This window comes from Drosophila virilis, chromosome 4, assembly GCF_030788295.1.
Source record: "Drosophila virilis strain 15010-1051.87 chromosome 4, Dvir_AGI_RSII-ME, whole genome shotgun sequence".
In the NCBI taxonomy this organism is placed as follows: domain Eukaryota; kingdom Metazoa; phylum Arthropoda; class Insecta; order Diptera; family Drosophilidae; genus Drosophila; species Drosophila virilis.
The window spans coordinates 18,242,936-18,258,132 of NC_091546.1; the positions used below are offsets into that span (position 1 = coordinate 18,242,936).

At 39.1% G+C, this 15,197-nt stretch overlaps 2 protein-coding genes across 2 annotated transcripts; both read left to right on the top strand.

The window, feature by feature from the left end:
- The first annotated feature begins 5,405 nt into the window (after nucleotides 1-5,405).
- Nucleotides 5,406-6,936, top strand: CSN1a (COP9 signalosome subunit 1a). The gene has a single exon (XM_002051487.4). It carries the CDS (start codon nucleotides 5,494-5,496, stop codon nucleotides 6,718-6,720), a length of 1,227 nt encoding a protein of 408 aa, XP_002051523.1. The 5' UTR covers nucleotides 5,406-5,493; the 3' UTR covers nucleotides 6,721-6,936.
- Nucleotides 6,937-10,959: 4,023 nt separating this feature from the next.
- On the top strand, nucleotides 10,960-12,430 carry LOC6628571 (outer mitochondrial transmembrane helix translocase). Its single transcript, XM_002051486.4, has one exon. It carries the CDS (start codon nucleotides 11,029-11,031, stop codon nucleotides 12,178-12,180), a length of 1,152 nt encoding a protein of 383 aa, XP_002051522.2. The 5' UTR covers nucleotides 10,960-11,028; the 3' UTR covers nucleotides 12,181-12,430.
- The last annotated feature ends 2,767 nt before the right edge of the window (nucleotides 12,431-15,197 follow it).

Genomic DNA, 15,197 nt, shown 5'->3' on the forward strand with positions numbered 1-15,197 from the left:
TTAAAGCGCTGCACACTCAAATATTTGCCAATCGGTTTAAATGTTTTATTTACATGAGCCAAACGGTCAACAGAACTGGCCAAAACAAACCCAACCGGGCCCAAAATCAAACTGAAATGCCACTTGCTCGCTCTCTCGCTCTTTCGCTTACTCTCTCTCTCCCTCTCTGTTTGTTATACAAATTATACCAAGTTTACACTTGCACATGCCCCAAAAGCAACAACAAACAACTGGCATATTTTCGAGACCAATGGCAACAAAATTTTGAAAGGCATAAAATGCGCATGCAATTCGATCCCATGCGTTCCCTGCTACCCCCCAGGGCTAATAGGGTATATACTGTGCTGAATATCTTTGGCCAGACGTGTGTATGTGTGTGTCGTTTTCTGGCACATGCCGCAGGTGCATGCAGCAATAAATTGTGCTGAAAATAAACAATTATCCATCTATCTAGACATTGAATAGCTCTGTTTGGGTCATTGCCCGCGAGGCATTTGCTCACTTTCATTTCATAATTATTTGTATATATGTTGTATAAGTTATTACTTATCATTAATTAAAGCTCTGCCTATAAGGTCTCTCGTTTTCAACTATTGGAGAGGACGGACGTGGCTTATTTATGTTAACTTTTTAGTTATATCATATCAAATCAAACAAAACACAAAAATCCACATCCACCAAATAATTAATTATTGTTAGTTGCGCCAATAAATAAATAAAAGTTCTGGCTTTTTCTAAAAATTGAAACTTTAAGCACTCACCAAACAAGAGGATCCTTTATGTGATTAGATGGTAGCACCATAATATGACATCTTTTCAGTAATTATTTAATTACATTTATATTTATTTATTTTTACTTTAATGTTGTATTTAGCAACAATCATTTTTTACTTTCTCATATTTTAGTTCGTATTTCAGTTATTATTTGACTTTTTAAGTTGTTGTGAGCTTAAATAATTTATATAATACATAGTTATATGCTCTCATTCTATGTTTATATTATATATTTTCACAATTTTTGTTTAATCTTTTTATATAACTTATATAGTTTTGATATATCTGTTTTCACTATATTATACATTCTATTTTTATTCATTTTCATTCACTTTATTTAATTGATATATATATTTTTTAATATATATTTTCCTTTACTATTTTGTACACACGTTTTGCTTTTTTATCACATTAATATTTTGTTAATACCACTTTTCTTGTGTTAGCCTCGGCCTTTGACCAGGCAATTTAATTCCATTAAGTTTGGCTGTGCGTGAAAATGAAAAGATATTTAAAAGAGAAAATTATTGCAATAAATTAGAAAAAATGGAAAAGGCTTTCAAGCAGTCGCAAAGGACAGAAGTTGAGAGGACAACTTCTCCGTAGTCTTGGGGCTAAAAAGATCTGCAGCTAAACTTAATTTTAATGTCCACATTATAAAGAAAAACTTGTCAAAGTAGAAAAGAAATGCAAAGAAAATGGCGGAAAATAGGCCGCGCCCTCCAACACACCTCATCTGAGCGAGCAAATGCTCAGCCCAACTGACATTAAACGCAAAACCCAAACTTAATTAGCACAGCAATAAAGGGCAAGGCGGCTGTGCAGTGGGCGTGGCACTATGACGCATTGCAGCTGCCCGTCCATCTCCTGCCATGTTCCTCAAAAGGCAGCATGGGAAAAGCTTCAGCACGGCCATTGCTGTTAATTTCCTGCGGTGAAAGGGAACAAAGGGGGCGGCTGGTCGGGTTGGTAAATTAAATTGAAATATAATTAAATTTCACACATTGCCGCAAAAGTGTGGCAAAAACTGTTGCACATTTTGTTTATCGTGATTATGAGCATGACAGACGGTCTGCCATGCCGACAGTTGGGCATAGACAACTTTCAAGTGCTGCACAAGCAATGGACATTGTCCTCGTGTGTCAAGTCAAGTGCAAGGACAACAAAGGGTTTTAAAAAAGTGCATGCAAAATAAATAAATAAGTGCAACTACACTGCAAGAAATTATGTGTTAATTGTTAGGGAAGGCCATGCAAATTATATACAAATATAAATATATATATAACAAAACAAATCAAAAGATTAATTATAAAATTTTTTTTTAAATTATGTAGAATAATTTTATGATACAAACTGTAAGAGCACATATAAAAATTAACGAGAAAGTAAGGATATCTTCGACACGCCGAAAATTGAAAATTGTCCTTGTGGACATTTTGCTTTTGATATGTGAGAATAGTCCATACTATTCCACCGATCTTTCCCAAATCAGCTATATATAGGTCCGATGTTCATAGGATCTTAATATTATAAATCATATCATATCTTATTATGGAAGCTATTTGATATTGTTAACCGAAGTTGATAATATTTTGCATATATGTAGGGAGCAAAATACACATACATATATGTATATATTTAAACGTTAAGGTACTTATAAGATCTACTTTAATAGGCGCGTTTAAAGCCAGACACTCGAAATCCGCAAATCGATTTGTGGGCTTCATATTCCAGGAACTGTCTATTCTTTTTGCAGTCATATATGCGATAATTAATGTCTCGTCTGATGCCTCGCTTTGTTTCCATTTTTTTCTGTCAAATTTTTGTAGGCGTGGGTAGGCGTGGCCTAATTGGGCTCTTGTTAAATTTGACAGCCGGATTGTGTTGCCTTTGAGCGGCGATTGTGCCGCAGTTTTAATGGTTTTCAATGCGTTGTGTGTGCGTGTGTATCTGTGTGGAGTAGCTGCGGCAAGTGATGCTACAAATGGCGACACATTAGTCAAAACATCGACATTGTCTGGTTGCGACATCATCCAATGCACATCTCGCTGCGGCATCCAAAATTTTGATTCAATATTTCGCGTTGGTCCCTTTTTTTGTGGCGTGCGTCGTCATGTCGCTGCAAAAAGCAATTGCCACTCACACATACACACAGCGACTGTACTGATGGGCAGGACAGGCCACGCCCTTTGCACGCCCCACGCCCAACGCCCCCACTCGACCGACCATCGCACGCTAAGCGTCGCTAGATTGCAATTAAAATCGATTTTCTACTTTGATCGGCGCATTTTGATTGCCAAAGCTGTCGTCCAGGCATAGACCACGCCCCCGCTAGCCCTCTCTTCTCAGCGCTCATGTGTTGACGTCTATTGTCGATTTGTGTCTGTCAACGTCTGAGCAACGCTCCAGCCCCCACCCCGACCATGTGCACCTCCACTCTGATCAGCGGAACGAACAAATTTTAATGAAATTAGAAATTTGCACGCGTCGAAAGCGTCAAACTGAAAGCGATGCCAGCGCGTCGGCGATAGTAGAGAGCTCGACCCCAACCCTCACAACTGCAGCTCTGGTCCTGCTCTATTACATGTCAATTGCAAACATTTTGTGAATTTGATTGCCGTCAGCAGTCTACGACTTCACATTGTCGTCAGGCCGCCAAATTCTGTTACTCTTAATCAAAGACCCCACGTCCGACACACGCCTAGTCATAATGTCCGCGTCGAGAGCTTGATCTAAAATGCAATTTCTAAGAGCATAATTGTAAGGCGTGCCCATCAGAATTTTCGTTTATAGCGATGCATCAATATAATCAATAATTTTCTCAATTTTATAATTGCAAGGCACTTTATCCACATGGCAAATATTTATAATTGGCTAAAACATTTCTCCAAAGAAATCAACTTGGCCTGCTGCTCAGGCAAGTGAAACTCTTTACTTACTTTCCCTACAGCTTTAACTTTTGCCTTCTTTCTCAATTTTTAAAAGTTTTTTCCCAACTTAAAGATTTTAAGTTTTAAATATTCATATTTTCATTTAATCTCAAGTCTCATGTGTTTTATCAGCTACTGTTACGTTTTTTGAATCTGGATGAGGCGCTGCCAATTTAAGAATGCAGCAACAATAATGGAAGTGAAATATATTTACATCTCAATGATTCCGTTCTATTTATAATATTAATGTTTACATTTAATCATGATGCATCATCAGAGAAATCATTGAAACCGAAATCAGCGCAAGTATAGGCTATTGTTGAGGTTTTCCTTTTATCTTTTGGACTTTTTTTTCTTCGCTTTGCGTTTGTGGGTAGCAACGGAATCAACACCTCGTTTGAGAAATGGGCTACCTGGACTACCGCAGGCAAATACCAAGAAGTCAAATCAATTCGAAGCATTTTGCACGTTTTTCAAGCTTCACATTTTGCAATGCCACTTCGGTTTGCAGGTCTGGGTGGGTGGGATGTGGATTGGGGGCAGCCGATGGGCTAGCACAAAAACGGCCAACGACCAGGCCAATAAATTCAGCTAAAGCGACGCATCAATAAACCGTTAAATAGCGGTAACAATTTCTTTGGTTTCGTTTTGGCCTTTTGAAGTTTTTGGCGCCCTCTGATTTATGTGTCTCTGATGTCTGCGATTTTTCAAGCTCGGGTAATTTGATTTTTGCATAAAAATATATATGTATATTTTTTTTGCGGCAAGTGCCAAAGGAAAGCACGTTTACTCCCCTCCAGCTGGTGGCCCCCGGTACCCAATCGACAGCTTCCAATGCCATTTGGCAATTTGATTTGTATCTTCGTAATGGAATTTGGTTGTGCACATTGTTAGCGGCTGCCCAGCTGCAGATACATAAGAATTTCTTCTACTGAGCTGAGCTCAGCTCATGTCTTGTCACATACGAACACAAACACACACATACACACGCAGACACACACGTGCAATTGCAGCTTGTCACGCCACCTGGCGGTCAGATTGGAAAGCTAGCATGTTAGATTTCTGCTAAATGGCACCGTATTCAATCGTGCGAATTTCTTATATTTTGCATTTCTTTTATATTTCTTTCACTGGGATCGAATTCCGGGATGAAATATATGTTTATGGCATATGGATTTTGTGTTCTTCCATACTGGCAAGAAAAGCGGAGCTGGGACATGAGATAAACAGTATATGTAAAGCCATAAGCCATGATAAAGGGGTAAAAGGGGTATTTTGAATAACTTTTAAATAACTTTCGCCCAAAAATTGAAACGCATTGAGGAAGAAATCTTCGGGCTATCAGTGGAAAAACTTTTTTTATATGAACAACAGTTTCTTGCTAGCCTTTTCGGGCAAAACAAAAATTTTAGCGAATCTGGCAACTAAATCGCTCATAGGAATAATTTGTAATTAAAATTATATCGTAATGGAAACAAGACTGCCAGCATTAAATTTAATTTATTAAATATCAACATCTAACTAAACCAGGTACCATAAAAAAACAATTGAAACCAACCCGGAATCATATCATATCTTTTCGGTGGATTGCAGCTCATCTGCAAGGAAATAGAAGCGCTTGGAAGATATTGTTGAGCTTCTAATTAAAATGTTCGCTGCACAGATCTGGTAAGCTAGGTAATATTTGGCATGTAGTTGAGTGTTTGTTTTTTGTTTTTAGTTCATATAATCGACAAAATTACTAAATATATTCCACCTGACTGGCCAGCTAATTTTTTCAGCTGTAAAAATGATTTCCCATTCCGCATCCCGGAGCGTAGCTAGCTTTGTGCAATCGAACACCGTCTCTCAGTGTGCCACTGTGCAGGATCCGCAAATACTTCTGATCAGCTATGCGAAACGTTATATGGATACTGCCCGGCTGATTCGGCTCAAGTTCATTGCACAGGTGTGCCCCAAGCTGCGCGTCGAGGCGCTGGAGCTGGCCATCAATCATGTGAAAAAGACGTACAATGTGAAGATGTATGAGGAGCTGTACCGAACGCTGTGCACAGAGCGGGAGCGCAGTATGGCTGTTACAGAGGCAAGTGAGGGGGCACCTTCCAGCTCGACTACGACATCATCGAGACCCGATAATGCTGAGGCAGACAGCGGCTCCAGCAAGGCACATCTCTACGACGCCTACTGGGTGGAGGATAACACCATGGAGGCTACTTTGCTGTTGCAGGAGCTCGATGCTGAGCTGAATTTTAAGAAATCAAATTCGGGCAGCGCTTATGTGCGACGCATTCTGGAAGAGATTGGGGATTATCATGTGAAGAGCGGCAATCTGCAGTTGGCTGTGAAATTCTATGCTCGGGCGCGTCCCTATTGCACCACCAGCGACAATGTGATCAATATGTTTCGCAATCTGATTCGGGTGTCCATCTATATGGCCAACTGGTGGCATGTGCTTAGCTATATTGACGAGGCCAAGCAGTATGCGTGCGGTTTTCCGAATCTGGCACGCGTCGTGCCTGCCCAGCTAAGCTGTGCCGCGGGTCTGGCCAATATGGGCCTGAAGATCTATAAGACGGCAGCGCATTGTTTCCTGTTGACGCCCTTTGAGCGCTACGATTATGATAAGATTGTGGCGCCACAGGATGTGGCATTCTATGCTGGCCTGTGCGGTCTGGCCACATTGGAGCCGGAAATGCTGCAGCTAGGCTGTCTGAACTCGGAGGCATTTAAGCCGTTCTTTAACCTGTCACCCATCATGTGGGAGATTTTGTCCAAGTTCTTTAGAAACGAATTTGATCACTGCATCCAGCTGCTGCATGAGGTTGAGAGTGGCGTACGTTTAGATATCTATATGGCACCGCATGTGGATGCACTGTATCAAAAGATCATGACCAGAATTCAGGAAAGAAGACACGCAAGTGGTTCGTTATCATCTGAAAGCTCATTTGTAACGATGCAGGAAGTGAAAATAACTGATAGGGAAACGAGCATTTATTTCAGAGATTCAGATTTGTAACAAACCGAAAAAAAAAATAGTTGACTTGGCATAAGTATAATATTTCCTGTGTAGCATAGTGCCTGCATAAACAAGGTTTCTCAATTTTAATTTGTCGTACTGTCATTACAGATTCTGGAAGTTGAGCGTCTAATTGTACGCCATAGAAATATTTTATGGAACGTTAACTATTCTAATTCCGTTCAAAATTTTAATAAATTTCTTCATGGTAGAAAACTTTCATTTGAAAGGTTTGGCTGGACAATCTTGAGTTTATTACTAAAAGTTTTCTCAGACCCCCGCAAGGGGTATTCCAATTTCAATAAGACTCAACTTAATGTATTCTTAAAAAGTGAAGACCAGTTGCATAATTTAAACAGATTTAATTATGTAAAAATATATTTCGGATATTTCGCCGGCTCTCCTCCTACAAATTTTTTGCATGCAATTTTAAGCATTCAGTTTTTAATTATTTCGCGTACGAGGAAATTATGAATCTACTCGCACTATCTTGAAGTATCTAAAGCTTACAAATATATAAAAAAAAGTTGGGTTTGAAGTCCGTCTATTTTAGAAGAAAAAAAAGGCTGCTTGCCGACAAAGAACTTTTCATTTAGAAAGCTCTTGATTTTGCGATAGGCGTTAAATATGCCTTAAATAAATTTCAACAGAGTTTTGTTAATAAGTATGAAAATGTTAAGTAAATCGATTACACAGCTTTTTTCCAATTTTTCCACGCATGCGAGTGAAATTTCCTAAAACCCCGCCTCAGCGTGAAACTACATCTCATACAAGTTTCAGCTTATGAGCTCCTTCGGTTTGGTAGTCAGTCATTACGTCCGACAGTCTAGCTAGTTAATTAGTCAGTCAGTAAAAGAGTTTTATTAATGGAGATTTTTTACCTTAGTAATCATATTCTTGGGTACTTTTGAGTACTTCCAAGCAATTCTTCAGTACTGTCATCTATTTTCATTAGTTGTGGCTTAAAATATTACATTCCTGACTTTAGAGCAGCAATAAAGGAACAAAACAGTTGTGTGAGGAGAGGTTGGAAGTAGAAAAGGGGAACTTCTATGATGCAGAGTTTTAGCAGTTTTCTCTCTTTGAGGTTTATTTTTAGCTGGCGCACCTTTTCACAGTTTTTGGCACTTTTCTTGCCAACGAAAATTGTTCTCCATTTCTGTAAAGGTAGGATGAGGCGGGCAGGTGGGTGTACATTTAACATAGATATTCGCATATTTTGTGCTGCCGCTGACAGAAAGTGGAAAGTAAGCCAGGCAATAACTATGAACAAGAAAGGAAAGTTGGGGTTGTTGGGGGCTGTGCAAGTATGTGGATGATAAGAGGGGAGCAGCGAAAATATTTTTATGAAAAGCGTGTGATTTTCATGCTGCTCTTTTATGCACGACTCCAACGACTGTCAACAGACTTTTTCAAGATGCCCTTACAAAAAAAAACAGAGTTGCTCGGTATTTTGGATGAGCCATAAGACAGATATTTCTCAAGAGTTCTGAAAAGGTGGGATATTTAAAAAAAGTTGCTGAAACACATTTCTAATAAGTAGTTGAAATTTGTAAGACATAATATTTATTTCATAGAATAAATAAAGCAGTAGAAAAATAGTTTCCGATATAAATTAATTGCGCCTTTTATTTATGGATTTATTACAGGAAAACTTTTCGTAGTTTCTTTATTTTCAATTTTTTTCTTGGTTTTTACTAATATTTCTTTTTTGATATATTTTGTCAAAAGTGAAACCCACAAGCATTCGAGTGTATTAAAACTTCAGCTAGACGACAAAATATTTTTCCTGCTTTTGTTTATTTTTTGTGAATTCCATTTTTTTTTTTTTTTTGACTGTGATTATTTTCTAACTGTCACAAAAGTCGGCGAGTGAAAGCGGCTGCTTCAACAGGAACAACAAAAACAGTAACAAACAACATAATTAAATTTTCGTGTGCTCAGTAGAACGAACGAGCGAACTTGGCGCTCACAAAGAGTGGAGCATTGTAGCAGTAGAGGCAGAGGAGTCCAAGTAGCAACATGGCCACGCCCATTGGCGCTCACATTCTGGATGGCGTTGAGCGTCGCTCAAAAGATTGACGCGAAATCATGAAATATTGCACAGTTGAAGTGATTTTTATGAACTCTTCAAAAGTAGCTGGAGACGCACAAGGACAAGGAGCGAATGCTAACGAGCTTAAAGATAAAGTTGCCCGAAACGTGCATAGAAATTGCCTGGATTACGTCAGACAAGGTGCAGCAAACAGGGCTAGAAGCAGGGTTTTCAGCAGCATATCTGGTTTTACGAGTTAGGATCTGGAGTAGTATTAAAAGAAAATTATTACTAAAGTTGAAACATTTTATTGCTCCGAAATTGGATTTTCCTAGTTATATTATATATTCAGCTAAACTTTTAAATATTTGGTCTTGATAAATGTACGTGCAATATTTTAACGATTTTAAGGAAGTTTTAAAATAATAAAACATTAATATCATTATCAAATAATCAAGAGGAATATAATTTCATAGAAAAAACGAAAATAAATGTTGATATTTCCACAATCATTTGGAGTTCACCTAAAAACATGGTCTCATTCGAACTATCAAAATCAAAAGTACCTTTTCTTAAAGTGTGAAATATTTGCGGCAACGCCTGTCCAGGGTCTGCCAACTATTTTTTATTATTCACACTCACACTATATTATAAAGTGTCTTTTCTATATTTTAATAATTTACATTATAAAATTTTGGTATAGCTAGCTTCAATGTAATCAAAAACCTGCTATTGCAATATTAAAACTTCTTTTGAGATTAACACCCGCAATCTTGAGCATATTTTTAATCAACGAACAGCCTTACTTTTATTTTATTTTTGCTTATCTTTTGCATTTGATTTGTTTTGGTTGTTTGTTCTATTTTTATTTTTTATTTTTGACACGCTTATAAAGGCCGTCTGGCACCTGGGCAAGTCGCTGCTGATCCAGCGAATATTCAGAGCATCTCATCTCCTGGCCAACTTTGGCCAGACATTTCGTGTTGAGTAATTCTTTTGTAATGCGGAAGGAAGCGCAAAACAACAGTGCGCACCGACTTCCGCTGAGCGGGGCAACGCTGGGCGATGGGGGTTGGGGGGCATGTAAGATGCGACTTAAGAAACTTTAAAACAAAACTGACCTACGCGCGCCTCGCTGGACAAAAGCGAACTTTGGCTTAGAGGTTCGTGGCTGAAGCTCTGGCGGTTCGAGCAAGATAAATTGCTGCAGTGTTTAGTTAATACTTGTGCTTCTCTGAACGTTTTGCTCCCCAACTCCGACCCCTAGCCCGGACATACTCCTTGTTGCGTCCTACACGCATTCAATACGCGCAAGCAAACAAAAAGGCAGCGGCAGCAGCAGCTGGCTGGACAAGTTTATCTTTTGTTACATTGACTTCCGCTAAAAGATGCTAAACTAGGAAACATTTTTTGCTCGGACAGGGCCAGAGCAAACAGGAAAAGTTAAACAGAAATTAAGCGCAGCCTGGCCAAAGCGCCATTGAAAAGAAGAAAAAAAAAATACAACACGCACTGAGAGAAATGCATTTACCACGTGAGTCAGCATATAGGGTTGACTAACTGGCGGACTCCAAACTTCAATTTTAATTCATTTTCACTTTATGTTTCATTGCCTTCATTCAGCAAGATTTTGCGAAAGTAATTTCATCTTGAGTATTTTATTAATTACTTGTGCTATGACAAATTGAATTCACTTAGGCAGGCGAAATGGGATTGACATGCCGTTGGTAAAAGTGGAAATCGATTAAAGCATGGGCAACTAGAACCATATCTATGTATATCTATCTAAACAATTATAAGTTTTGCCGATATTCATCGCGAGTTTTACTCTTGTAACGACACCAAGTTTTGGTAATAATAAACGGATTAAACTCACTTAAACATGTGAAAATCAACTAATTTCAATATATCATATGCATGAAATAAACGTATATATTAACTATGTCAGATAGTTGCAGAAATAATACAAACATTTCAGTCTATATTATAAATATTCACATTACATATAAAATAATAGGCATAAATATGCTTTTTTATCTCCAAGATTATCGAATTGAATTCATGCATGAACGTGAAAATCAATTCTCTGTGTAATAATACATGCATGAAAAGAATCATATATTTTCTACCAAATTGGAAAACTAATCAAAATTTTCTTTGCTGACAGCTTTAGCTCGTTTAAGCAGTTGATTTAAAAATTGTTGTCATAAATTTTGTTGCATTGTACCAGCTGTCAAGCTGTCCCCTAATCTCGTCTTGTAAGATTTGTGCACATGTATTTTAAAAATAATTATAAATTGACAATGGAGGCGACCCAGAGGTCAGGCTGTCAAATTGTGACGCAGCTGGTGAGAATTGGCATTGTTGCAGCAGTTACCTATTACTGCGCCAAATGGCTAATCAGCTCCATAGATCCGACCAGCAAGGCCAAAAAGAAGGCCAAGGAACTGGCCCAGATACAGTTGAAGAAACTGAACGATATGACGGGCAAGGGCCAAGGCAAATTGAAACTAAACGATTTCAATTGCTATGAACTGATGATAGCCTCGCATCTGATTGCGCCGACAGACATCGATGTCAGCTGGTCGGATATTGCTGGCCTGGACACTGTTATACAGGAGCTACGCGAATCAGTTGTATTGCCTGTGCGTCACAGCGATCTTTTCCAGCGCTCACAACTGTGGCGGCCGCCAAAGGGTGTGCTGCTCTATGGACCGCCCGGCTGTGGCAAGACATTGATAGCCAAGGCAATGGCCAAGGAGGCGTGCATGCGTTTCATCAATCTGGATGTGGCAGTGCTCACGGACAAATGGTATGGCGAATCCCAGAAACTGGCCACAGCAGTCTTTACGCTGGCCCACAAGCTGCAACCGTGCATTATATTTATCGATGAAATCGAATCGTTTTTGCGCATGCGCGCCACCGGGGATCATGAGGCGACGGCCATGATGAAGACACAGTTCATGATGCTGTGGGATGGACTGATTAGCAGCACCAGCTGTTCGGTGCTTGTGCTGGGCGCCACAAATCGCCCACAGGATTTGGACAAGGCCATATTGCGACGCATGCCCGCACAGTTTCACATAGGACCGCCGCTTGAGTGTCAACGCTTGGCAATATTACAGGTGATATTGCAGCACGAGCAGTTGCATCCGTCTGTCGATCTGAAACGTTTAGCCAATCTGACACCTGGCTATTCGGGCTCCGATCTGCGGGAGCTGTGCCGGCATGCCAGCATCTATCGGATGCGTCAGTTTATGCGCGATATTATGGTCAAGGAGGGGAGCGTCATGGACGAGCAGCTGCTGGACGATAGCGAGCTGGTCATCAGCATGGATGACTTATTAAAATCTTTGGTCACCATGAACATGTCCAAGCTACAAACAGGCAACACTTATTTGGCTAAAAATATCGATCTGGACTAAATAATACAAAAGGAAAAAAAAATAATAGAATATTCTTAATCAACATTTTTGGAACATTTGCCGTTTGACGGAATCGCTTGATTTGAATTAATCTGGTGGGCCAGACGAGTTGTTTTCAAAATCTTGACCTTAAGGTATTGTGATAATTGTCCAGTGCTTTTCATAAATTATAGTCAAAAATTATGTGCTTTGAAAGTTTATATATTAGTTATATTACGAAACAAATATTAAAATAATATGAAAATATTCAGATAGTTCTTTGCAACTGGAAGAGAAAGGAAATGGGCTTAAATATCTGCCTGTAAGTATATTAAAAAATATATATTATGTTTATTTATATCATTTTTGTCTTGGTTTAGTCGATTCTTGTCTAAGATTTTAGGACAGTTTTTAATATTTAATTGTGGCTATTTTGTTTTAAGTAGCAATATCCTCAGCTCGTCTAGCGATTTCGAAAAGGTACCGAGTCTTCAAATTAATTGTATTCAAAAATTGCTTTTAGGACTTACAAATATTGTCTTAAATTTTTCTCAGTGCTGTTGCTACTGCTTTTCTTGCTGGCCAGTTTGCCTTCTAGCCTATCTCATATTTTCCACATTTCATAGCATGCATGAAGACTTCTCGCCCATGAAGTGTACTGAGTGTGGCAGAGAGCGGGAGAGAGAGGGAGAGAGCGAGAGAGAGTCGAGCCAAAAAGAAATCAAAATAACAACAGTTACGACAACAAAAATCTTTTATGTAAAATTGAATATTCATAAGTTGTTCCACAGAGTAGCAGCAGCAGCAGGGGGAGCGGGAGTTGGCGGGGACAGAAGCAGAGGCAGAAGCTGCAGCAGCTCAGAATAAAGCCTAACTGATGATGTTGTTGTTGTTGCTGCTGCCGCTGCCGCTGCTGCTGCCGGTTGGACGGCCCTGGCAGTTGATTGTTTTTGTGTGTAGTTTTGTTTGGCTGAGTGAACCTGCAGACGCTCACACACATACACACACACACACACACACACATACACACAGACACGCACGTATGCAAAAGTTGCCGTTGTTTGCTATTTTGTCATGCAAATTGTATTTATTGCGGCGAAAAAGCAACAACGACTGAGAGACAACCGCCGCGCTGTTGTAATTGTTTGCTATTTGTCATAGTGTGTGTGTACCCTGCACATGTATGTGTGGGTGTGTGTGAATGTGAGTGAGAGTGTGTGTGTGTGTGAGTGTGCCATTGTAAACAAGAAAATTGACTGCCGTTGGCATCGTGGCCTGGGCAACACGCATTTCTCGCATTTCTATGCAGAGCAGCCAGCAACTGGCAGCAGCATCAACACAATAACAACAACTGCAGCTACTCTATAGAACGCAGCGGCAACACAATGCCAAGTCAAGTTTTTCCGTCTATCGATCAAATATGCAAAGCTCAACACACACGCACACATAAGCACACAGACTGTGCTCGTGAGCGCAGAAAAGTATGCTACAATAAGTTGCAGGCGGTCAGACCGCAGGCAGTTAATTGCATTAATAACTCTATATGCACATGAGCGAGAAAATAGGTAGCTTAGAGAGAGATAGATATAGAGAGAGAGACAGAGAGAGAAAGAGAGAGTGAGAGAGAGGGAGAGAGAGAAAGATATGGAACTTTCAACAACAACATTTAAGTTTTTTCTTAAGAAAATATACATTTTATCTGTCAGTAAATAGATATTTCACATTATCTTGCTCTATTATATGAGGAAAATAATGTTATTTATTATAAATTGTCATTTTTTAAGCATAAAGAATTGGAGCTCAGTTCGGTCAAAGGCCCAAAAATCTTATCAAAATAAAAAAAAATTTCTCTCCATAACTAAAGTACTTAGATCTGAATTGAATAGGGGTATGAAAATAATACAAATCAGATGAACTAAGTGCTTGTGAGCACAGATAAAGTATAGCTGCTGGCCGATTTTTAACAATATAAATAATAATAATAAATTGATGAAGTTTAAATTTTATTGTTAATTGAGCTTGGGTATCAAAATTTGAATAAAATAAATATTTTACAGCATATGCTGAGCTGTCTTTTGTTCTGTAAAGCGCTATTCAATGAAAAACATGTGTTTCGTTATATTTAAAAGTTATTACCCCTTGGCGCACATAATTTCGAACTTTAAACTTACAAAACATAACACTTGAGCCATGGCACATTTCGTAATTGAATATTTTAGATTTTATTATAATATTTAAAAAAATATATTTTCAAATGAAATGCCTCGTTAAGAGCTTAGCCTTATTTCTATTGTTCTCCAGCACATCATACGAACGAAATGCAGTACATCTAGCGTTTATATTTTCTATATGTATATAAGCCTGAGAGAGCTGCACTAATTTGATTTGCAGTCGCAAAATTTACGATAGCATTGTGGCCACTTGTGGGTTTATGTCGCAGTCGTAAAACTCTAAAAACCCGTCGGCCAGATGAGGCCACTCAGTTGCCTGCTAAAAGTCATAATTGCGCCAAGACGAACTTTACGAGAGATGTTGTACATTCGCACCACCTACCTCCCTCCTTCGCTGACTGCCTGACTGCCTGCCTGCCATGGAACAGCCCGCGGCTTAACCGTGAGCCACAATCAATTTACATACGCCACAGTCATATAGACACTCAGTCGATAAATTTTAATGCACCGCACGCAGAGAAATCCTTTGCAGGCTAATTCCAACTTGGCTATTAACATAATCCAACCCAAGCACACAGAGCTCTATGCCAGAGCGAAACGGCATGGGGCAGGCATAGAAATCCATCAAAGTTTTTGAGTATCTTGACACGGCAGGCAGATCTGATGAGAAATGCCACAGTCAATGCGAATGAGTTTCAAACAGAAAATGCGAATGCGAATGAGAAAAGGCAATGAGAATGGGAATAAAACTGGGAATCGTAAAACAAGCCACGCATCTTGCTTAGAACTTTGAAGACTGACGCAAAATTTATGGACGAATTTGAGAATTCATTTAGAGCAAATGATGATTTAGCTTGTACTTAAGTT

Bases quoted from the DNA above. Each gene is read 5' to 3' on its own strand.
- LOC6628571 (XM_002051486.4), top strand. From the start codon at position 11,029: ATGTATTTTAAAAATAATTATAAATTGACAATGGAGGCGACCCAGAGG.
- CSN1a (XM_002051487.4), top strand. From the start codon at position 5,494: ATGATTTCCCATTCCGCATCCCGGAGCGTAGCTAGCTTTGTGCAATCG.